This window comes from Bos grunniens, chromosome 6, assembly GCF_055505025.1.
Source record: "Bos grunniens cultivar Pamir isolate PY7600 chromosome 6, Bosgru_T2T1.0, whole genome shotgun sequence".
Lineage (NCBI taxonomy): Eukaryota > Metazoa > Chordata > Mammalia > Artiodactyla > Bovidae > Bos > Bos grunniens.
In genome coordinates, this window is record NC_141170.1 from 84,786,702 (window position 1) to 84,810,943 (window position 24,242).

The window sequence follows — 24,242 nt, forward strand, 5'->3', positions numbered from 1 at the left end:
TTTGTATGAATTAATATTTAACTGTTTTTCAAACGTAGTAGTCACATTGACTCCCTAAAAGCATTAACTTTCAGTAACTTCCATAAAGAATTTTAGATTGAACCTAAAATATATAGAAATACATATCATATTTCTAGGAATTTATACCTCATACTTTTTTTTAAGCCAAGAACAGATATTATTTCCCTTGCATACACCTATTTCCTTTACTGTTTCTAGTAGTTTTAATCACATTAATTAGAATTCTTAACTCTTATGAACTTTATAGTAAACATTAAGAAGTAAGCAATTATAGACTGTATGTTACTTTTTGTTTTAGTCACTGAGTCACTTCTGACTGTTTGTGATGGAGCCTGCTAGGTTCCTCTGTCCATGGGATTTCCCGGGCAAGAATACTGGAGTGGGTTGCCATTTCTCTCTCCAGGGAATCTTTCCAGCCCAGGGATCAAACGTGCATTTCCTGCATTGGTAGGCAGATTGGTGTATATTACTACAGCATTCTTTACCTTGGCAAATTAATTATTAATAAATTTTATAATTTCCAGAGGTTTGTCATCTTTTTAATAGTAAAGTCTTTCAATGTAACACAAGAAATATTCACTAACAAACCCAAATATAATAAGTTCCTCTATCATAGGAAGTCAAAAGTAGATAAGCCTGTATTCAGTAATAATTGTTTAATATTATGTCTTATTTGGAAATAATTTATGTATTCAATAAGATTCTATCACTTTACTCAGCAAAACTCTAAGGACGGAAATTACCAAAAGGATTTGCGAAACTACTTAAGTAGACATACAGTAATGTATAATTATTGCTGAAAAGCTCAACTAAAAACTCTTATCCTACTTAAATCACTTGTTCTCAACAGTTATGTTTCAATTACTTTTGAAAACTTTGTGTGACATTAGACAAAGTCAGCCATCATCCTAAGCTGTTTGTTTTACCTATAAATTTTGTAACAGAGATAGTATGAACTTCTTTGACTAATAAACCCAGATAGAATGAGTGTTACATGTCTGCATTATATTTAATGTTGTTAACACTGAAGTTATGTCTTTTAATTAAACCAATAAACTTCAGATAGCTTTTATTTACTGGTGATTATTCAATATTCTGTGAATTTTTTAAATTGGATTACTGTATTTCTGAAAGTTTCAGGATTACTTAATTCATAAAGCACTTATTTGAAGTCAATTAAGTAGAGGTCTTTTACAAAATAATTTTGGCAGTGACATCTGGAGGTAGAAAAATATCACACATCTACAACATGCATATATAGACATCTATAAACATACAGACACAAATATAGATCTTATAGCTTTCATTTAAAAAATTTAGCTATGAGTCAGGTGTATTACTAGTACTTGACTAGTTTTTGAGATCAGATGGATCCAAATTATGTTTCTGGAAGTTTGTCCATTAAGATGTTTGCAATTTTGTTTTTGTTATTGTCGTCTTTGTTGTTCTTGTTTTAGTTTTTTTTTTTTTTTTCCCCCACCCTAGAATTTGTAGAGACTTGGAATTTTTCATTTGCCCATTTTAAAAATAGCTCCTTTTTTCTATTTCTGATAAGAAGCATCTCCCTAAAGTTAGCATTTCAAAGAGTGGTTCTTAGGTTCTAGAGAAGGTGGAATAGAAAAAGTTTAAGATTTGGTAAATTTTTAAATTTACATTTCAAAGACACAGAGAAAATATCCAAATTTTCTCCAAAATGGGGTTATATTTGCCTGTTATCAGAGGCCTGAGATAATTACTATTTAAGCTTTCCTTATTTTTCTAAAGTGTTGTGTTTCCCTGGTGGCTCAGATGGTAATAGATCCACCTGCAATGAGGGAGACCTGGGTTCAATCCCTGGGTTGGGAAGATCCCCTGGAGGAGGGCATGGCAACTTGCTCCAGTATTCTTGCCTGAAGAATCCTCCTGGACAGAGGAGCCTGGTGGGTTACAGTCCATGGGGTCGCAGGGTTGGACTCAACTAAGCACACAGAACCAACCTTTTGAAAGCATTTTGAGATGAATAGAGGACTTTAAGGGGGAGGGGGTTAAAAAAAAGAAAAGGTGGACTTCCAGTCGTTTCTAGAGCTGCAGCTCTGGTTTTGCAAAGATTTGAAAGGCAAAGTTGTTTCTAATTCCTCAAAGAATTTAGTTGTAGCCTAAATTATATGTCAAGGGACTGAGCTTCCCATCCAACTAGATTATTTTCAGTTTATATCAGGTAGAGGATTTCCAACTAAAATGGAAAAATCCAAGAGCTTTATGGTTTAGTGCAGTATGCCTTTCTGAAAAATGTATATAGAGCATTCAGCAAAGGCCTTATCATGTTACTTTTTTTTTCTCCCGAGTGTACAATTCAACCTTAGATCAATTAACCTTTTGAAGAGAAAGGCTCTACTTTTGTTTCGGTCAGTACCTGAATATTAGCCTCTAGCTGATGTTTCTTGATCAGTTTGTAAGAGGGCCTGAGAGAAAATCTGGTCATCTGTTTCTTCTGTGAGGGGATTTTCCCGAGGACTTCTGGCTTATCTGATAAATACAGTGTAATCATGGATGGGAAGAACACCCTTTAGCTACCAATCAGGGTTTCTGTGAATGTGAATGTCCACTAATCTTTATAACTGTTCTCTAAATGTGATAGTTTCTGCTGAAAGGCATGATAAATGAGGCTTTGTGATTTTATCTTGTTAGAGGAATCTGTAAGGCAGGCTAGTTTAATTCTTAGTGTCCTCTTTTCAATTTGGTCTTTCCATAGGTACCAAAAAGAAAATTGTTAGAATGAGAGCTCTCTAATTTTTTCTTCAAATATAGAAGTTTTTCCAGTTCACAGGATTCATCATCTGGTTATTGACAAGTAGGATCTTACATTTGTTAGGTAGGTAGAATAGGGAAAAGGAGTCCAAAATGGCGGTGGCTAAAAGACAAGAAAGGTCAAAGGAAGGTCCAAGGACCAGAGTGAAGACTTCAGGCAGAACAAACAGCACTCCTGGCTAAGCCCAATTTGCATAGGGCAGGCCCAGGTAGAGGAAAAAACATATAAAAGGAGGAGCCAAAGTGCTTTCTCTCAGACTCTCTCTCCCACGTGTGTGTGCTCTTTGCTTCTCTCTCTCTCTTTCTCTCTCTCTCTCTCTCTCTTTCTCTCTCTCTCTCTCTTTTTCACTCTCTCTCCTGCTATCTTCTAAATAAAATAGAGCTGTAACACTGATTTGCCTAAGAGCTATAACGCAATTTGTCCAAGACCCGAGAGCTGTGACGTGCCGAGGGCTTTAATGTCCGTCGCTCCAAATCTTTGTTGTGACGAGACAGAGAACCGAGGAGCATACACTCGCTTGAACATACACTCGCATGACACATTAATCACAATAGCATCTCAAATCAATAGGCTTTTTATGGCTTGACCATAGATGCTAGAGGCATCCCAAAAGGCATCTGTATCTGTCTATAGGGAGACAGACCCAGGAAACCTGCCTTTGGTAAGAAATATTACGCTTGGCTAGCTTCTGCCCGTTTTCCAGATTCCCTTAGCAGACTCCAGAGGAACTATGGTGCTTCAGCAGGTCCCACTGTGGATCTCAAACTGTAGGGGTAGAAAAATAATTTTCCCTCTATCTGTCTAGGTTCTTGACTGAGTGATCCCATCATAAAAGACATTAACAGGAGAAAAGCAAAATTTAATAACATGTATATTTTCTGTTTACATGTAAGATATACAAAGAAACTGAGTTAACTCCCTAAAACAGCCAAGTCAACACTATAAATACCATTGCCAGCTAGAGATGAAAGAAAGGTGCAGCAGTGGGGAGGCAAGTTAAGGGAGGTAACCGGGAACAACACAGTCAGCAAGGTTATGGTTGTTATAAAGATTTAAGTCAGTGCCCTCTCCACTGGTAAGAGTTTCTAGAGTAGTCAACATCTTCTTTCTGGTATAGAGTGAGGCAGTCTTAAAAATGGAGAGTTCCCTTATAATGTAAATGTTTCTTATGAAAGGCTAACTTTACTCAGTTTTCAAAGCTTCTTCTGTGTCTGTAGTTTCTTAAAAATCTCATTTTCTTAATTCAGTGCAGTTTTTATACTAAAGAGACGTATTTCGGGATAAGTTCTGTTCACCTTCACTAGCTTATATCTTCTGCCAGTAAAAGAAACAGTAATAATTTTGAGGGAAAAACATTAAAATGTTGGATTTTTTTGTTGTTCAGTCGCTAAGTCATGTATTATTGTTTCAAAATAAGGATGTATAGTGTTTTAATAATTTATAAATAACTGTAGAGAACTAAAGAAAAAATAACTTCCATAAATGTTTGGCTTCATACCAAATAGGCAAAGGAATTAGAATTTTCAGAATAATGCATTACAGAAAATTTTCTAAAAGAGAGCCACATGTAACATTAACCTCATGCTCTATACCAAGACTATCAGAAAATTACACCCTTTCATGATGCCACATTTTTAAGATGATGATTAGAATTTTAAACATATATAGCTGAATTACAGTAGAGAAAATTTATATGAAAAGGAATGTAATTTGCAATTCAGAGTACTTAAAGAGTCATAGTTCTTCACATCTCAGAATTACTTCAGGGTTGTTATTATTTTATGAGCTTTGTACTTATAAGTGGATTTACAGATTTGGATTTAATCCATCAAATTACAGGAAAACTTTTTTAAGCTTTAGTCTAATACAGTGTAATTTTCAAAAAGAAATATAAATAGGTTCAGTATTTTCTTACATTGGAAAAGTATAACATAAAAATTGATGAATTAGTCATTTTTTCAGTCTAAGATGAGACTAGAATTAGAAATACAATGTTTTTCAAATTTTGAGATTATAAGAAACACTTTGTATTGCTCCAGAAATGCTATTTAGTTATTTTTAATTTGTGAGAAAGTTGCTACAAACTCTAGTCAAGAAGGATTAAATTTTCTTCTTTAAGGGCACATCAGTAATGAGTCATTATTGGGCCTTAAGACAAACATTACTTGCTCCAAGTGTATGTATTATTTTCTACTCTTTTAAAGGTTTTTTTCCCCTATATTTTGATTTTTTATCATGTTAAAATAAACATGCAGACACTGAATCCAGAGTATATCTGTAAATATATGTACATAAACATACCATGTTTACATATTTTAGCATGGGTATTATTGTACTGTGATATTAATAACTTTTACTTTATAGTTTAAATGACTAGATATTATTCAATCATGTGATCTTTTAAATATCCATTTTACTTTTCTCAATTATTTACACTTTAAAGAATAGCATTGTCATATATTATAATTCCCTCTTGAGAGAGATTTTGAAAAATCTTAACAAAGATGTACCTGATTTTATTCTCCATCTATCAATACTGTCTCTAGAACTTGACATAGTACATATGTTTTGCTATACACGAAATAGCTTTTTATAAGATCTTCTAGTTAAAGATGAAAACAACAGAAAATATCCATCAACAGGAAGGTGTTTAGTGATGGCTCATTCACAAAATGGAGGGCTGGGAAGCCTCCCTACCCAGTGCTTGCCAAAAAAGAGGAAACATCAATGTTCTGATAGGGAATAATCTCTAGACTTACATTAATAAGTGAAACAATGAGGCTGTAAAGCTGTTGCAGTATCCCCAGAGTGGTTAATCATGAAAAAGTACTGTATTTTTTAAAATTACTGTTGTCTCTACAGTCAAGTTAAGGGGAACCGTTTATTTTCATTAGTTGAGCTTTAATATTCCTGGTAATTTCCTGCCCTCACCTCATGCTCTGCTAGCTAAAGAGGACTGAGAGTTATTGAGGTTTTTTGTCCTCATCACATGACAAATATTAGAATATTATAAACTACTTATAGAAGCAAAAGCTAGGATCATATACTTTATGACATCTATTTCACTGAACATATTTAATCTATTATATGTTCTCCATTTTAGAATATTAAAAGGTGAATCTGTGTTAGAGCTTTATTAAAAACATGAATGATAGGAGTCACAAAATACACTGGGATATAGATTCTAGATTTTTAACATTTATAAAATATATTTTTTCTTTTTACATTCATTCAACTACCATTTGGGGAACAGATACCAAACACTGAATATCCGTTTAAATGTTAGCCTTAATGATTCTGGAGAATTTTTGTGTTTTTTTTTTTAAATAACATGTTTGGTTGGCAAATACATAAATGCTTATCTGTAGAACATACAAGCAAAGCCTTGAGTTTACTTCCACCTTCAAGAGAGTATACCCTTTTTCATTTATATAATCATTTAAAAAATAAAAGTAAAAAAGGTATCCCGGCACTGAGATTATAGTGAAAGGTTGTTGTTGTTTAACCACGAAAGATGCCAGGATCCTTGCCCTATGGAGGAGAAGAATTCAATCCGGGGCCAGAGACAAGGCTTGATTGTTCAGAGCTTTTGTGTAATGAAATTTTATTAAAGTATAAAAAAGATAGAGAAAGCTTCTGATATAGACATCAGAAGGGGGCAGAAAGAATGCCCCCTTGCTAGTGTTAGCAATGGAGTTATATACTTTTTAATTAGTTATTACAATGAATCAAAAGAACGTCTCAAGTTTGTGCAAGTTTTACCAGACCCACTCCCACAATTTGGAGAAGGCAATGGCACCCCACTCCAGTACTCTTGCCTAGAAAATCCCGTGGACAGAGGAGCCTGGTAGGCTGCAGTCCATGGGGTCGCTAGGAGTCGGACACGACTGAGCGACTTCAATTTGACTTTTCACTTTCATGCATTGGAGGAGGAAATGGCAACCCACTCCAGTGTTCTTGCCTGGAGAATCCCATGGACAGAGGAGCCTGGTGGGCTGCCGTCTCTGGGGTCACACAGAGTCGGACATGACTGAAGTGACTTAGCAGCAGCAGCAGCAACAACTCCCACAGTTTACATTTTAGGATAACAAGATTAGAATTTAACAATAGAAAGATCCTACCAGACCCACTCCCATAATATACATTCTGAAATATCAGGATTAGTCAGAAGGTTTTCAGGAAGGAGAAACTGTCCTCAAGCAGGATACACTGTTGTTGTATAATCCCTAGTACAGAGTTTAAACTGAGTTGTGTAATTGAATAAGACTAAGAAATGTAGGAGAAGGAAGTGGCAACCCACTCCAGCATTCTTGCCTGGAGAATCCCAGGGACAGAGGAGCCTAGTGGGCTGCCATCTATGGGGTTGCACAAAGTCGGACACGAATGAAGCGACTTAGCAGCAAGGAATGTAGATAAAAAAAAAGTTTGCCCTTTCCTCTTCCTTGAGAATTCCAGACTCCTGTCTCCACTTTGAGGGCCCCAGAGCCCTTTTTCCTCTTTGGGGACCCTGGACTTCTTAACAATCTGCCTAGGAATTGACTCTCTCGGTAGCAGTGAACAAGGAATACACAAGTTTTATTTCTTCATAAACTTGTCATTTTGTGGATAAGGACAGGAAATAACCTAGAAATGAAGAGACAGAGTTTCACTTGGTGATAAACGACCATGATGTAAATAAGCAGACAGGTGAGATTAAGTGATGAGTCCAGTGAAGTAGGAGCACTTGTGCCTTCACTGTGAGAGAAGACTCATCAGGCAAGACCTGAGGATGTTGCCTCTGAGCTGTAACCTGAGTGATCAACTGTTCACAAAACCGGAACATCTTGACATGACAAATTGGATCATAAAGAACAGTCACTTTCCAGTACTGATTGCTGCTTTAGGGTGGATTTCCATTGGTTTTGGGCTTGACTTCCTACTTCAAGTCTCTACTTATTCTAATCTATATATACATCACAGATAAATCTAAAAGAAATAATCACAAACATGTACCTTGCAGTATGTTGTATTTCTACTTTAAAACTCTTAATGGCTGACTAAGGCTTAAAAGATAAAATCCACATTACTCAAACCAGCATTCTAGCTGCTAAAATTACACTCTTTCCTACTTAAGCAATTTTAGCTCTAACTGTTCCCAAACAAACATTTTATTCCACTAAGCTGCTCCAACACAAGTTGCTAGTTCTTGTCTCCCTTGTTTAGTGTTTTTGGTTTGTTTTGTTTTTAACTGTTTTGTTTAAAATGCCCCTCCTCTATAATGTGTCTCTTTTTAAACCCAACTTCAATCCTCTACCCTTGATCTGGAGTGATCTCTCTTTCCATAGAATACTTTCCACAGTTACTGGTCCTGAAACCCTAACCTGTAGCTGTCAGTACTAGATATTGTTATATGCTCTATATATTTATGTATATATCTCCTGTGTATTGATATGGAACTTATTATCTTGTAGTATGGCTAATCTTTTCAATATCATTTCTGTCTCTCCAACTGAATTTTGCATTCCTTAGGAGCAGCTGCCATATTCTAGACTTCTTAGACCCTTTATTTCTTTTTATACACAATGTCTGAACAATGGAGTTCCTTTTTTTAAAGGTGAAAATTTTGAAATGTTTTAATTTCCTGTCACTTAAAATTGCAATAAAGAATACATTAAAGTAATAATAATTGTGGTAGGTTGAAAATTCTTTTGGAGCTTTGTGTTCAAGATGATCTATAAAAATATCAGGAGAGCCATATAGACTTACCTATTAATTATTTAATTTTCTGGAAATGAAGACTATATGAAGAGTTGAGTAAAACTGTTACTTTTTCACTCCACTTATAAAACCAAGGGAATAAAATTTTGCTAACTGGTCCTCACTCTTTCACCTTGTGTTTGGTTGTAAAGTATTTAATTGGAAGTTGGGAGCTTGGAAACATTACTAATATAAATATATTTAATGAGTTTTAATAACAGTTTTCACCTAGAATAGATTTATGTTGGTCTGTGTGTTGTTGTTGTTGTTGTTGTTTTAATTTGTGTTTAAACATTTTAAACATTCATGTTAAAGTATGTGTTTATTTCATTTTATTAATTTGATGTCATTCATTTATTTATTTTTGTTTTCTTCTTTTCAAGGCCCTGTGGAATCCTACATGCACTGAAGGTTTATTTAAACCAGTACATAATATTTCAACCTAGCTTACATCATTATTTGATAATAAATGTATCAGAAATCTGATATGCTAAATATCAAATCAGTTTTCCATTATTTCCTGCATTAGCTATTTCTCAGAGTATATAATACAGAAATGTTTCCATTCCAAGTATTTCACACTTTTTGCATTTGTACACAATTGCATAAAGAATTAGTGGATTAGTTTAAACTAACATTCCTACCTGCTGTATTTTTAAAACAAAAATAGACTTTTAATTTTAAATTTCTCTATATACAGCTGTTCTAAATATAATATTCCACTTGGCAGTACATATTTTTTGTTTAAACTTCTCATCCATGTCATTTGTGTCTCTGGTTATAGTCTTTGTTTAATTTCAGTATATTCTATGTATATTAGATAAATTTGAAAGCAGTGATTCTAATTTGGCCCATCATTGCATAACAGTTCTTACTGAAGAACTAAATTGCCTCTATTTTTCCCTTGCATTGAGATCAAAAGATGAAAATATATGTCTTCAAATGAAGTAAATCGTGAAGAGTCTTATTCTCTCTGTAGATAGTAAAAAAAATTTATATCTCTAAACAAGTGAAGAAAGTTTATTGGCCATTGACCTCATATTGAGGAGAAGTTTGTTGAATGTCTTATTAAAAAAATAAAAAACCCTGTCTCCTGGTCTTGGCATACTGCCTGATTTCTGTGTGTCCTTGTTTATCACCTTTCTATAATACCTCACTTTAACTATCAAATGTCCGGGTAGCAACAAGGCACTCTTGCATGTTGTAGTTTATTGAAAGGATAAGTGACCGAACCCAGAAATGTCTCAGTCTCGTAGTGCAGGGCAACAGAAGAGCCATAGGGCTAAGGAGAACAAAGCAGGTTTTACTGAATTCTATATTTTTTTTAAACAGGAAGTGAAATAATCATAGTTAATGGTGGTAACATTTAGAACTATGCTATGAAATTTCTTATTGTAAAATATAATATGCACGATCAAAAGTTGGGTTTAAACCATGGTATTAAAATAAAACTAAATATATTTATTCACTTGAAAACAGTGTATGTGTCCTTGTTGACTTTGCTCTTTTAAAAACATAAAATACATGTTTTTATGATTCAGGATACAACAGTGATTTTGTTCCTCTAACAGCTTTCTAGAGTTTATTCTTCTGTTCTTATCTGTTGCTACTTATTGTCTTACTTTATATTTGAAACCCTTAGGTGTAGATAATGTAATCAATTCCATTACCTACAATAAAGCACTCCTCTGATAAAGATTTTTATCAGCTTGAATGGTCAATATCATTTTGAAGAAAAAAAAACTCCATTAAAGATATTTTGACTAGGGTTCAAAAGAAAACAATAAATGTATTAGCAAGTAGATTAAGTCAATAAAGAAAGGTACTTTTTCCCTCAAAAGCAATGTAGCAGAAACTGTCAATATAGGCAAAAAAACCACCTACCTGAAAAGCTACTATTTTATGATTGCTCTTTAATACCAGTAAAGCATTTCAGGCTGCTTCCTTGGAAACCTTTCTTTTTCCCTTTATTTAATTATTTTTTAATGGAACTGGGCTGAATATACATCAGTGAACATGTTCATCAGCTAATCATTTTGCTTTCATGGTGAAATATATTCAGACTTTCCAGCAATGTTTGTTATGTAGCTTGATCACTTAACTATTAAAATGTTTATTTCCTTGATTACATTAAACATGAATTAAAAATAGGAATTAATGGACTTTTTTTTTTTAGAAAAATGTATAAAAATCATTAAAATCACTGCACTGTATTCTAAGGTATAACAAAACTGAGATTGTTTCTCAAAGAAAGCAGCATGAGGTGTAAAAATATATCTGACAAATACAGTGTAACATCAATATTTACTGATGAAAGAAGTGTTGTGCTATATTATGCCTGCATATTTGTCTGAAATACTTTGATAATAATTAACTAAAAATAAGAGATAAACAAGCTTAATTAAATTCACTTTCCAAATAAGGAAAGTGGAATTTAAAGAAGTTGAGTGACTTTCTCAAGTTCCTCTAATATTTCTAACAAACATTAAAGCTTTGGATTGCATTGTAGGTGTTCCAGATCCAAAAGTCAGGATTTTGTTTTGTCTTCCTGATTTCAGATGCTGGTGGATTGCATGATTGCAAAACTCAATACAAATTGTACTTGGATTGCATATGCATACTTGTATATTATACATACATTGTGTACTGTTAAAGGTTGTGTTTACCTTAAATCTGCATTACACACTAGGCATAATGGTGATGATAAAGATTTTTCTATATGAATATCTGTCTGAAATATATAATACATGAGCTAAGGAATTAACTTTATAATGTTTGAATTAATCATTCACATATAAAGAAGTGCTTAGAAGAAAAACCATGGACAGTTTTGCTAGATGTTTTAACAATTATTAACACGTTTTATTTATATCAAATCATTTTGAAAATTTAATTTTTCATGCCCTGAAATACATGCACGTTAAATGTTCTTATTTATAGTATTTTTAAATATAAGTAACATTATTCATGGTTACATTTAAGACATATAGCTGTGTTTTAAATGATTTTTTAATGAAGACTCTAAAGTAGGTATCTGTTATGAAACACGTGATTTTTATTATGGCATACACAAAATCTTCCTTACTAAAGTTTTCAAAATTATTATTTTTCATAATTACCTAAATTTTATATTGTTTTAAGCATTTATTTATTTAGAAAATAAAATATATTTTTCCATATTTAACTTCATGCTAGAGGCAGGAATGTCTTAACAACAGAATGTTTTTCATGATTTTATTTTGTGCCTATGTATTCATACAGGACTGTCTAAATGTTGTTTGATCATATCTTAATTTCTTACATATAATCACACTTTCTATAAGAAATCATCTCAATGCTCTTGGGAGCAACGGTAATTACTATTATGATATGCTTTTTCACTCTCCTCTTTCATTTTCATCAAGAGGCTCTTTAGTTCTTCACTTTTTTGCCATAAGGATGGTGTCGTCTGCATATCTGAGGTTATTGATATTTTTGTATACAGTTACGCTTGTGCTGCTTCTGCTGCTAAGTCGCTTCAGTCGTGTCCGACTCCATGCAACCCCATAGAGGGAAGCCCACCAGGCTCCCCCGTCCCTGGGATTCTCCAGTCAAGAACACTGGAGTGGGTTGCCATTTCCTTCTCCAGTGCGTGAAAGTGAAAAGTGAAAGGGAAGTTGCTCAGTAGTGTCCGACTCTTAGCAACCCCATGGACTGCAGCCTACCAGGCTCCTCCGTCCATGGGATTTTCCAGGCTTGTGCTGCTGCTACTGCTGCTAAGTCGCTTCAGTCGTGTCCGACTCTGTGCAACCCCACAGACAGCAGCCCACCAGGCTCCCCCGTCCCTGGGATTCTCCAGGCAAGAACACTGGAGTGGGTTGCCATTTCCTTCTCCAATGCATGAAAGTGAAAAGTGAAAGTGAATTCACTCAGTCGCCTCTGACTCTTTTCGACCCCATGGACTGCAGCCTACCAGGCTCCTCCATCCATGGGACTTTCCAGGCTTGTAGTTGACTGCAAATACTTTTGGAGAAAATCAAAGGTAAAACAATCACTGTGTTTGGGTGACAAAAAACTTAAAATCAGTCACAGTTAAAGGTCTGATAATATTTCACCAAAACAATTAAAAAGCAATTTTTTGTTGACATACAAAATTGTAAAAAAGCTAAAATTATGACTGATCATACTAGTACATATCAGATTTTTAAAAAATAATTTCACATACTTTCTAGAACACATAATAATATATATATATATTCATGTAGATATAATCTAAGAAGTTTAAATGTTACTTTTTATTTGACAATCTTTCTCATGCAATTTAAAATATCCAATAAGGCTAAATAAATTAACATCCTTTTTATTTTTATTTTTTTAATAAGGAGAGAACATAAGTCTTTTGAGATCTTCCAGGTACCCTCTGGAAATTCTCAGTTATTTTGAAATCCAAAAGAGTGCATTCAAAATTGGACTTGAGGAAATTTATTAAAAATGGTTAGCAAATTTAGAAAACTCTGCAGTGGCTACAGGGCTGGGAAAGGTAGTGTTCATTCAAAGCCCAAAGAAAGGCAATGCCAAAGAATGTTCAAACTACTGAACAACTGTACTCATCTCACACACTAGCAAAGTAATGCTCAAAATTCTCCAAGCTAGGCTTCAATAGTACGTGAACCAAGTACTTCCAGATGTGCAAACTGAATTTAGAAAAGGCAGAGGAACCAGAGATCAAACTGCCAACATCTGTTGGATTATAGAAAAAGCAAGGGAATTCCAGAAAAATATCTACTTTTGCTTATTGACTATGCTAAAGTCTTTGCTGTGTGGACCACAACAAACTGTGGAAAATTCTTAAAGAGATGGGAATACCAGACTACCTCATCTGCCTCCTGAGGAACCTGTATGCAGGTCAAGAAGCAACAGTTAGGACCAGACAAGGAACAATGGTCTGGTTCCAAATAGGAAAAGGAGTATGTCAAGGCTGTGTATTGTCACCCTGCTTATTTAACTTATATGCAGAGTACATCATACAAAATGCTAGGCTGGATGAAGCGCAAGCTGGAATCAAGACTGCAGAGAGAAATATCAATAACTTAAGAAATGCACATGATACCACCCTAATGGCAGAAAGCAAATATGAACTAAAGAGCCTTTTGATTAAGGAGAAAGAGGAGAGAGAAAAAGCTGACTTTAAACTCAATATTCAAAAAACAAGGATCATGGCATTCAGTCTGGTCACTTTATGACAAATAGATGGGGAAACAATAGAAACAGTGATAGACTTTATTTTCTTGGGCTCCAAAATCACTGTAGATGGTGACTCAACCATGAAATTAAAAGATGCTTGCTCCTTGGAAGAAAATCTATGACAAACCTAGACAATATTAAAAAAACAGAGACATCACCCTACCAACAAAGGTCCGTCTAGTCAAGGCTATGGTTTTTCCAGTAGTCATGTATGGATGTGAGAGTTTAACTTTAAAGAAGGTTGAGTGCTGAAGAATTGATGCTTTTGAACTGTGGTGTTGGAGAAGACTCTTGAGAGTCCCTTGGACTGCAAGGAGATCAAACCAGTTAATCCTAAAGGAAATACGTCCTGAATATTTATTCGAAGGACTGATGCTGAAACTGAAGCTCCAACACTGTGGCCACCTGTTGTGAAGAACTGACTCATTGGAAAAGACCCTGATGCTGGGAAAAATTGAAGGTGGGAGGATAAGGGATGACAGAGGATGAGATGGTTGGATGGCATCACCGACTCAATGGACACGGGTTTAAGCAAGCTCAGGGAGATGGTGAAAGACAGGGAAACCTGGCGTACTGCAGTCCATGGGGTCACATAGAGTCGGACACGACTAAACAGCTGAACAAGATATCAAATACTGATTAAATAGCATCAGCCATTGTGAAGCAAAAACTTAGTTTATTGAACCAAAGTGGCAATTAAATCATTTCAGAGGCAAGTACAGAACGTTACATGATTGTAAACACACACACATGTAACATACACACAGAACAAAAAACACTTTAGCCTTCTAATATTGAACTGACTTAGGTCTTAGTAATCTGAGACCTGATGAAGAAAACACTAACCACAGAAACAATTTCATAAGACCAAGATCTTTGTTACCAAAGTGGATTATATTAAATCTTAAAAAAAAAAAAAAAATAAACTGTATAATCTTAAGAGCACAGCAATAAAATAAAGAAAAAAATACAGAGTTAAAATTAAACTCTAGTTTTGTTTTGATATATTATTGAACTCATTTTTTTAAGCCTTATAAATAAATCTACTCAATTTTAACCAGCTTTGACCACACAATATAAGATTTATTTTCCACAAACCTTCTGCAACTTTCTAGTTTTTATCTTATTATTTTATCTTATTTATCTTATTATTTTATCTTATTATTTTTCCTTTCTTATTCCAGTATAGACACTCATTTTTTAGACGAAATTAATTTTTTATTTTTACAACAGCACATTCTATATTTCTTATATACTCATCAGATTTTCTTCCCGTACGTTATAATGCAAAGTTACTTTCCTTTGCTCTTATTGTTTTTAATAATTTTAAGTATTGATTATAAATTTTAAGGGTTAGTAACCTTTACGTGCCAATGAAAATGAGGAAGCAGGCATTTGTGAATTGTCATATATATAATTGACAATTGTGAATTGTCATATAGCATTCTATAGTAGGTCAGCAAATTCATAAATACACAATTATAAACTTTATAATTTTTAGAGACATATTTTTCATATATAATTTTTAATATGGAAAAGACATGTTTAAATGTAGACTCAAATATCTGGTCTCTCTGTTAAAAGTAAAAAACAAAAGTGAATAACCTATGTAGTAATTAATATGTCAGGGTTCAGTTATTATCTTATTTGGAAATGATTTAAATATATAATGAATGCTCTTTAATCATTACTTAATATAACATAAACTTATTCATATCTATTTAAGTTATGTGTTTTTTTAACAATTATGCTTAGATTAGACATCAAGTAGCTAACCACCTTTTAAGTTATAATATTTTGTTGACAAGCTTTATAACATTGATATAGCATGAGCTTATATGACTAGTAAAGCCTGGTAGGAGAGGCTGTTTGTTTGCATTACATTTAATATTGACATCTCTGAAGACATACCTGCTTTCATTAAACCAACAATCTTACACTAACCTCAGTTTATCAAAGACTATACCAGATTATGTGAACTTGAAAATCATCTGGTTAGTTTCTATATTTCTGGGAATTTTAGGAATATTTAATTCCTAGAAATACTTTTTTCTTTAAGTCTATTAAATATAGACTATTAAATATATATGTATTAAATATATATATTTTTTAAAATGCCATATTTATATATGTGTGTGTGGATGTGTGTGTACACACACACATATACACAATTGTGTACATGTACACAATTTGGGCTTGTGTAGATGTACACAAATTGTGTACATATACACAAATTGTATGCATATACACAATTGTATACATATACAAAAACTGTGTACGTATACACAATTTGGGCTTCCCAGGTGACTCAGCAATAAAGAATCTGCCTGCCATGCAAGAGAGGCAGGTTTGATCCCTGGGTCAGGAAGATCCCCTGGAGGAGGAAGTGGCAACCCTTTTTTTTTTTAAAGATTATTTTATTTGTATGCTTTAAAAGTCCTTTTAGAGAAGCTATGTTTTGGAGACAGTTTGTCTTTTAGAAGCTTCTGAATGCCAATCAAACAATGCATTCTGTTGTCTCTGAGAAGTGTGAAGGCTGCTTTCCTAGATTTTCCCTTAAGATAGGTTATCTATTCTAAGTTAATCATTCCCAAAAGTGGCCCCTACAATTCAAAATTATCCAAAATTATTCATTTTCCAAATAGGCAAAAGCTGCTGGTCCATAGTGAGTATATATATATATAACACACCAGGAGGGTTTTTGTTTTTTTTTTTTAACAGAAGTGGAAAATGTTTTAGACTACTTAGAACCTGTCTTTACTTTTAAATTCCCTAAGACATCTTAACTATGAAGGATCCTGTTTCTTAACAGCTGTTCCAAAACACAGAGATTCGCGTTTCCTGCCTTTTGAAGAGAATGGGATGAATTACCAAGAAGCCTCTGTCAACTAAAAAATGAGGCACAACTAGAGAGTTGTGAGTTAAGTTTTATTTGGGGCAAAATGAGGACTGCAGCCTGGGAGACAGCACCTCAGCTCTGAGACACTGCTCCAAAGAGGCAGTGGGAGGAAGGTCAATATGTAAGCAGAGTTCAGTACCATTAAGCAGTTATTTTACAAAAGGTTTTCTGCTGGTCATGAGGATCTGACATCACCATAAAGGGATTTAGTGCTTTTCTAGATATGAGGAGATGCAAGAATTGAGACCATAAAATTTGTTGCTAAAAACATCTAACTATCTAAGACCTGCGCCACCATATTCCCTGGAGCACAGAGTGCCTCACTCCACCTTGAACTTCCTCAGGGGGTGTTGAAGGTCAACAGCTGCAGCGGCACAGGATTCAGTCTCCACAGAGGCAGATGGCAAATGCTCTTGTTGTTCAGTCATTGGCAATGCTCTTGGCAAGTCCCAATTTATAGTTGACACCTTAGTAAACAAACTACAGATCTGCACAATAAAGTCAGAGCTCAGAATGCAAAGAGAGCAGAGGACTTAACCTCAAACTCCAGGGTCAACAAGAAAGCATTAGAACCTGATTACTCACTAGCCTTGAGATAATTGGGGGTCTTTTCTGAATCATAACTTCTGACACCAGAAACTGTCAGAAATCTGTAAATAGCAAAGTTAAATCACCAAGTCAACAAGGAGTAATTAGCAAGAGTTTATTGTACACATAAGAACACTTTGCAAGCTGAGTGTGTTCAAATTCTAAGACTAATCTAAAGCTCAGAGCTCAGGGGCATGATGTCACAAAATGAATTAAAAGGGAAAGTGAGGAAGTTGTTTAACTTTTATAGTGATTAGTCATTATAATGGGTGCTTCCTGATGGCAGGAGATTTGTTTAAAGTGATTATCTCAAAGTTTTTAGGAAGATGATTTAGGATTGTCAGAGTAATTTACAAGAAATAACCTAAGTTAAATTTTGCATATGTTCATGAAATAAAATAGATATAGTTTTGCTTAGATGGCCTGAATGGTTTTGTTTGCTCAGGAAATTCTCAAGTCTGGTCTTCACTTTGTATTTAATTTTAATAGAAAAAAATAGAAGTAGGTAAAATATTCAAAGTAATAGGTTGAGCATAAGTTTGATTTGTCAAATAAAATAGGAAATCATGATTTGCATGGATTCACATTACTTTCATTTGTTTAGAGAATATTTACTAGGTGCTTACAATGTGCTGGGACTTCCCTGTGGCTCAGACGGTAAAGCATCTGCCTACAATGCAGGAGACCCGGGTTCAATCCCTGGGTCAGGAAGATCTTCTGGAGAAGGAAATGGCAACCCACTCCATTATTCTTGCCTGGAAAATTCCATGGATGGAGGAGCCTGGTAGGTTACAGTTCATGGGGTTGCAAAGAGTTGGACATGACTGAGCAACTTCACTTGCACTTCCACTTACAATATGCTGGGCCCTGGGGTAATATGCATATATGTTTAATACTACATATATACCAAAGAATCATAGATGAGTATAGACTATCGGAATATAAAAGTATGATCATAATGTTTTATAATTATGATAGCAAAAATGTCTGAAATATGGTACTTTTAGAAATAGAATGTAGTTCAGCATAATTAGATCTATCACTTAATTGATTTTTAGGATTATCTTATAGATTTATATATATAGGAAGAGAATAGATGCTAACATATTTAAGTACCTTTGAGTTTCAAACACAGGCACTCTTAGTGTTTTTCACTATATTCTGCTTGCTTTTATTTATTGCTCTATGAAACAGGCACATTTGGTATCCATTCACGTTGGCAGCCATGGTCCATAGGAACCCAGTTTAATCCTTTCAGTTTGATCAAATATATAAAAGTTACTTCAACTTTAGTAAGAAAACAATCATAAAATATGACTGGATAACACAAAACACATAAGTTGGTATTAATAAATAGTAGTAAATATTATCTTGAAAGAATATCATATTATTAGATTGCTAAATTATAACAAAAAAACAAAACACAAAGTGGTAAACATAAAAAGGTAGGGTGTGATCATTCTCGTGTGATATATTCAGGAAAACAAATCATTAAAATACAGTTAAAAAATATCATGTCATTTATTTGACAAAATATTTTTGAGAATCTGTTATATGCCAAGTACTTGTGTAGATTTTGGGCATACAAAGTAAAAATAACTATTATCCCCTGTATGGTCTTTTTATCTCGTTCAGTAGGCCTTGTCATTATCCCTACTCTACAGATGAAACCATGGAGGTTTAGGGAAGACCTGACTGATGTCACAATAAGTGCTAAGTGTCCCCCAAGTTAGTCTGGTGAGACCAAACATGTTATCACATCACACACCTCAACCAGGTACAGTGTTAGAGTGATTATCTCTATCTGAAAGGTGCAAAAAAGGCAGTGATACTTTCATTTCATTGCAAAACAGATTGCAAGAGAGGTGTGCAGAAAGAATCACAGTTAGTTAATACCAATTCTCTGACCCGACTATTTTCTCAGATCACAGTAAAAATTATTTTTTAATCAAAAGAGAAAGGAAAGTGAAAAAGATAGTAGGCAGCTTTGATAAATTTTGATTGTTCTATTAAGGTTTAATGCTTTAGAGAATGAATGAGTTTAAATTTCATTTTATCATATTGCCTCTGAACTATCACACTGAGGTCTTAAAAATTTAATTTTTTTTCCCCCTGAAACTAACTAAACTTGATGGAGACTGAAATGTATTTTTATTACCAACTACATCTGCAGGTAAAGACCCAAATAAACGAAGAAGAGTGATTTACGGTGCTGCATTCTAATATCGCCTACTAATCAAATGTAGAAACTCTTACAAAAGGAAAACATATTGAATAAGCACAGCGCTAACCATCTAATTCTGAAAGGTGGGGTGGAAGTCATCTTATCTTTCTGTACAGGCTTTTGCAGAACTGCCCATCCAGGAGGCATATTCATAGCCCTTTAGCAAGCATACATGATGATTAAAAACAGCAAGGTTTCCACCTGCATAGCTAGGTTATCTTAGTTATGAAGATAACCACTTTTAGCTGACTCCAGGGTGCTCTTGAAAACAATGTGATTGCACTGTGGAGTCTATATTTATTTTACCATGCAGTTGAAACAGAGCTGACATGTTACTCTGGTGCTTACCTGCCCTACATTCTTTTTTTAGGGTTGTTTTTTAGGAATTTTACGTGTATAAGTAATTGGTCTATCCATTTCTTTTCTTTTTTTTTTAATTTCTTTTTTATTTTATTTTTTAACTTTACAGTATTGTATTGGTTTTGCCATATATCAACATGAATCCACCACACGTATACACATGTTCCCCATCCTGAACCCTCCTCCCTCCTCCCTCCCATACCATCTCTCTAGGTTGTCCCAGTGCACCAGCCCCAAGCATCCAGTATCGTGCATCGAACCTGGACTGGCGACTCGTTTCATACATGATATTATACATGTTTCAATGCCATTCTCCCAAATCATCCCACCCTCTCCCTCTCCCACAGAGTCCAAAAGGCTGTTTTATACATCAGTGTCTCTTTTGCTTTCTTGTATACAGGGTTATTGTTACCATCTTTCTAAATTCCATATATATGCGTTAGTATACTGTATTGATGTTTTTCTTTCTGGCTTACTTCACTCTGTATAATAGGCTCCAGTTTCATCCATCTCATTAGAACTGATTCAAATGTATTCTTTTTAATGGCTGAGTAATACTCCATTGTGTATATGTACCACAGCTTTCTGAACTATATGTTATATTTCCAAGTTTCACAGATATGTTTAGCATTGTTCGTCACAAATCATTATCTTTGATCGAGTAATCACTTATTGGATGTCTTCTAGGTATCCAGAATAGGCACTTGTGTAAGCAGTATTACAGGAAACTTAGAACTTGAAATTTCACTCAGGATTGATAGAGATTAATAATTATAAGTTTCATCTTACTAATAAGTTCCTGACTGTTACTTATCAGGAATATAGACATCATGAATCCTAATAGCTCACACTTCACATCAAAGGGTTAATGAACTAACATCATGTTTCTCAATGATTCTGGATTTGTTTACTTAACTTAGTATAGAAGAAAACAACAGTATGCCCTTAACCCATAGTTGATTCTCTTAGCACTCTTGCCCAGGAAGAGATAATAAAACTTACTTTTGATAGAAGTGCTCAATAACTGTTGAGGAATTTCATTCAAAAGATAATTGTTTGGCTGAAAGGGAAGAGAATGCTGCGAAGGGCATAACCATGTTTTCAGTAGAGAATATTTTAGAAAGTAGAGAAAAAAACATATTTTTCTTCCTTTTGTTTTAATATTTCACGATAAAGAAGAGTACTGAAAGTGTGGGTAAAGTGGTGTTCTGTGTTAATTTTCATAAAATCTACTGGCAATGTATTCTGCCATAAGGTTCACAAGGTTTGTTAAAAGTCCAGTATAATAATAATAATAAATATATATATATATATAAAGTGAATAATATTGAAGACATGATGTAAAAATTCATATTTGATTAACTCTTGGCATGTCGCTCAAAGAGAAATAGACTTTGAAATCTATTCAAATGATAGACACATTTGAAGACTTTTGTTGAGAATGATTGGTTGTAATTTTTATTCTCAATGCTTTTAAATGTTTTCCTCTGTTTTTTATTATTGCAAGTAGAAGTTAGATTTTCTAAGGAGGCAATATTGAGGTAAATATTATACATGAGCTCTAATGTTGAAGCTAATATTTCTGGTTCTAGGTACTTTTGCTTTGACATCTTTGTTTTGAAAGATAAATAACTGGTTGACACTTTTTGATCTGACGGTTGGGTTTAAAATGCATGAACATTTCTTCTAGTTAGTGACATTGTTGATGGTTTTATTGAGTTGATAGATGATGATGATTTGAAAGTTATGACCAACCTAGATAGCATATTTAAAAGCAGAGACATTACTTTGCCAACAAAGGTCCATGTAGTCAAGGCTATGGTTTTTCCAGTAGTCATGTATGGATGTGAGAGTTGGACTATAAAGAAAGCTAAGTGCTGAAGAATTGATGCTTTTGAACTGTGGTACTGGAGAAGACTCTTGAAAGTCCCTTGGACTGCAAGGAGATCCAACCAGTCCATCCTAAATGAGATCAGTCCTGGGTGTTCATTGAAAGGACTGATGTTGAAGCTGAAACTCCAATATTTTGGCCACCTCATGCGAAGAGTTGACTCATTGGAAAAGACGCTGATGCTGGGAAGGATTGGGAGCAGCAGGAGAAGGGGATTACAGAGAATGAGATGGCTGGATGGCATCACTGACTCGATGGACATAGGTTTGGGTAGACTCCGGGAGTTAGTGATGGACAGGGAAGCCTGGCGTGCTGCGACTCATGGGGTTGCAAAGAGTCGGACACAACTGAGCGACTGAACTGAACTGAACTGATGATTTGTCCCAAGAGTTTGCTGCGTCCAGCACAGCGGGTGAGAAAACCTAAAACGGGGGGTGAGAGGGTAATGAAAAGACAATCACATATAAGTTGACAAGAACGGAGTCAGAGGGCCCTCCTGCTCTCCATGGCAGGAAGACAAAATGACTTATTTGAGCCCTCGTTTTTGTTGGCAGAAGTCACATGAGATCTTTAGGGAATAGTGATACTAGGGAGTTTGATTAGCTCAGGCTTTGCTGTTGATAAGGAATAACTTGTTTTGTTTTCATGGAGACGGATGCAGGGTTAGGCAGTGAAGCAGGAGCAGAGAGCATGTCCTGCCCCAAGAATGTCCTTTCGGCATACTTTTAGGACAATCACGAGGGCGCATTTTGCTGCACCCTCAAGTCATGGGGCAGGTTCTAGTCTCTGCTCAGCCAGGCTGGAACATCATTGGTTTCATATTTAAAAACACACTACATGCAGAGTTGCAGCCACATTTCCCATAGAAGTTTGGAACATTCATCGATGACATGTGACAAAGAACAAATAACAGTGTAGAGGTTTTCACAATGCAGTACAAAACTCAGATACAAATATACATCCTAGTGTTTGGAAGTTGATACCTCTCCAAATGAAGGAATAAATATTGGTGAAAAAGAAGTGTGATGCCAAATGAAGAGACAAATCAGTTAAGCAAAAAAAAAAAAAAAAAACTATTATATACTGTGAACAAAAGACTTGGAAGACAAACTGCTCAGGTGGAGCCCACAAAATGAAATGTTATTTGCATAGCATTGACATGAACCTATACACATTTTAAATGCATTCAGAGATCTTGTATTTCACAATAAAGTCTGTGTAATTCTGTCAGTCTTTTCTCATGTTTCATTATGTCCTTTTTAATCTACCTGTTTCATTGTTTATCTTTTTTTTAATGGCACAATTGCCTTGTAGCCAATTAGTTATGTGGTGAAAATGTTTGCAGCAAAAACGCTTGTGGCAAAGATGTCCATGAACCTGATGCTTACGATACTGAACGTGAACTTTTCCAGTCATAGTCAAATGACTCTGCTGCTGCTGCTGCTGCTAAATCGCTTCAGTCGTGTCTGACTATGTGCAACCCCAGAGACGGCAGCTCACCAGGCTCCCCCGTCCCTGGGATTCTCCAGGCAAGAACACTGGAGTGGGTTGCCATTTCCTTCTCCAATGCATGAAAGTGAAAAGTGAAAGTGAAGTCGCTCAGTCTTGTCCGACTCTTAGCTACCCCATGGACTGCAGCCTACCAGGCTCCTCCGTCCATGGGATTTTCCAGGCAAGAGTACTGGAGTGGGGTGCCATTGCCTTCTCCCAAATGACTCTAGTATCGTCTTAATGTTAATTTTACCCACATACAACACACACACACACACACACACAGTCCTTTTCTCACTTTACTCTCATGAATAGGAATAAAACACTTGTCCATTTTTCATGGAATATTAAGAAAGAAAAACTAAAAGTTTAATAATTGCAGTAAAATTCAATGGTAAAGGAACCTTTCATTGGGGCATAAAAGGCGTTTTCTTTTTGTTGATTCCATAAGGAAGTATTTATTAAAATGCGGCAAAGCAAATGCTTGAAAAGAAAATGTTAAATCTAACTGTAAGAGAGGAGAGCCAGAGAATGAAAATCTCTAGGTAACTTAGGTTAATTCTTTTTTATTACCTTTTCTAGAACAATGAAAATCAGGAGCGATTTCCCATCCAGCCCCTCACCCTCCCAGGGAACATCAGGCAGTTCCCTGAGACATTTTTAGTTATCACAGTTGGAGAATGCTTCTGGCATCTGGTGTGTAGAGGGGAGTGCTGCTTAATATCCTATAATGCACAAGACACTCCCAACAGCAAAGAATTGTTCAGCCCAACATATGAATATAGCCAAGTCAGGAAACCTGCTCTAGGTGTTAGTCGTGAAAAAATGCTGAAATCCTTATTGATAACTAAGATATGCTATAGCATCTGTCAGGAATATAACAAAGGGCTTTTTTTTTTTTTTTTTTTTTACCATCTCACAGTGTTACTTTCTATTTGGGGAGCATGGTAAAGTCATAGTCGTAAATACATCATTTCTGTAGTCCCCTTCTTACAACTGACTCAGAACTGGGTCTCTTTTA

At 34.9% G+C, this 24,242-nt stretch overlaps 1 protein-coding gene across 28 annotated transcripts in view; it reads left to right on the forward strand.

The window, feature by feature from the left end:
* Positions 1-24,242, forward strand: part of CCSER1 (coiled-coil serine rich protein 1) — a 1,487,998-nt gene that overhangs the window by 825,244 nt on the left and 638,512 nt on the right. For 3 of the 28 annotated variants that reach the window (XM_086406527.1, XM_086406528.1, XM_086406529.1), the window contains exon 10: positions 8,929-10,021. The exons of 24 other annotated variants lie outside the window; for them this stretch is intronic. In XM_086406527.1, the coding sequence (XP_086262653.1) occupies positions 8,929-8,991 (63 nt within the window). In that variant the 3' untranslated portion in view covers positions 8,992-10,021. Of the gene's footprint in view, positions 1-319; positions 5,452-8,928; positions 10,022-24,242 lie in introns of those variants that run through there. One more of the 28 variants, XM_086406538.1, reaches the window with a different exon arrangement.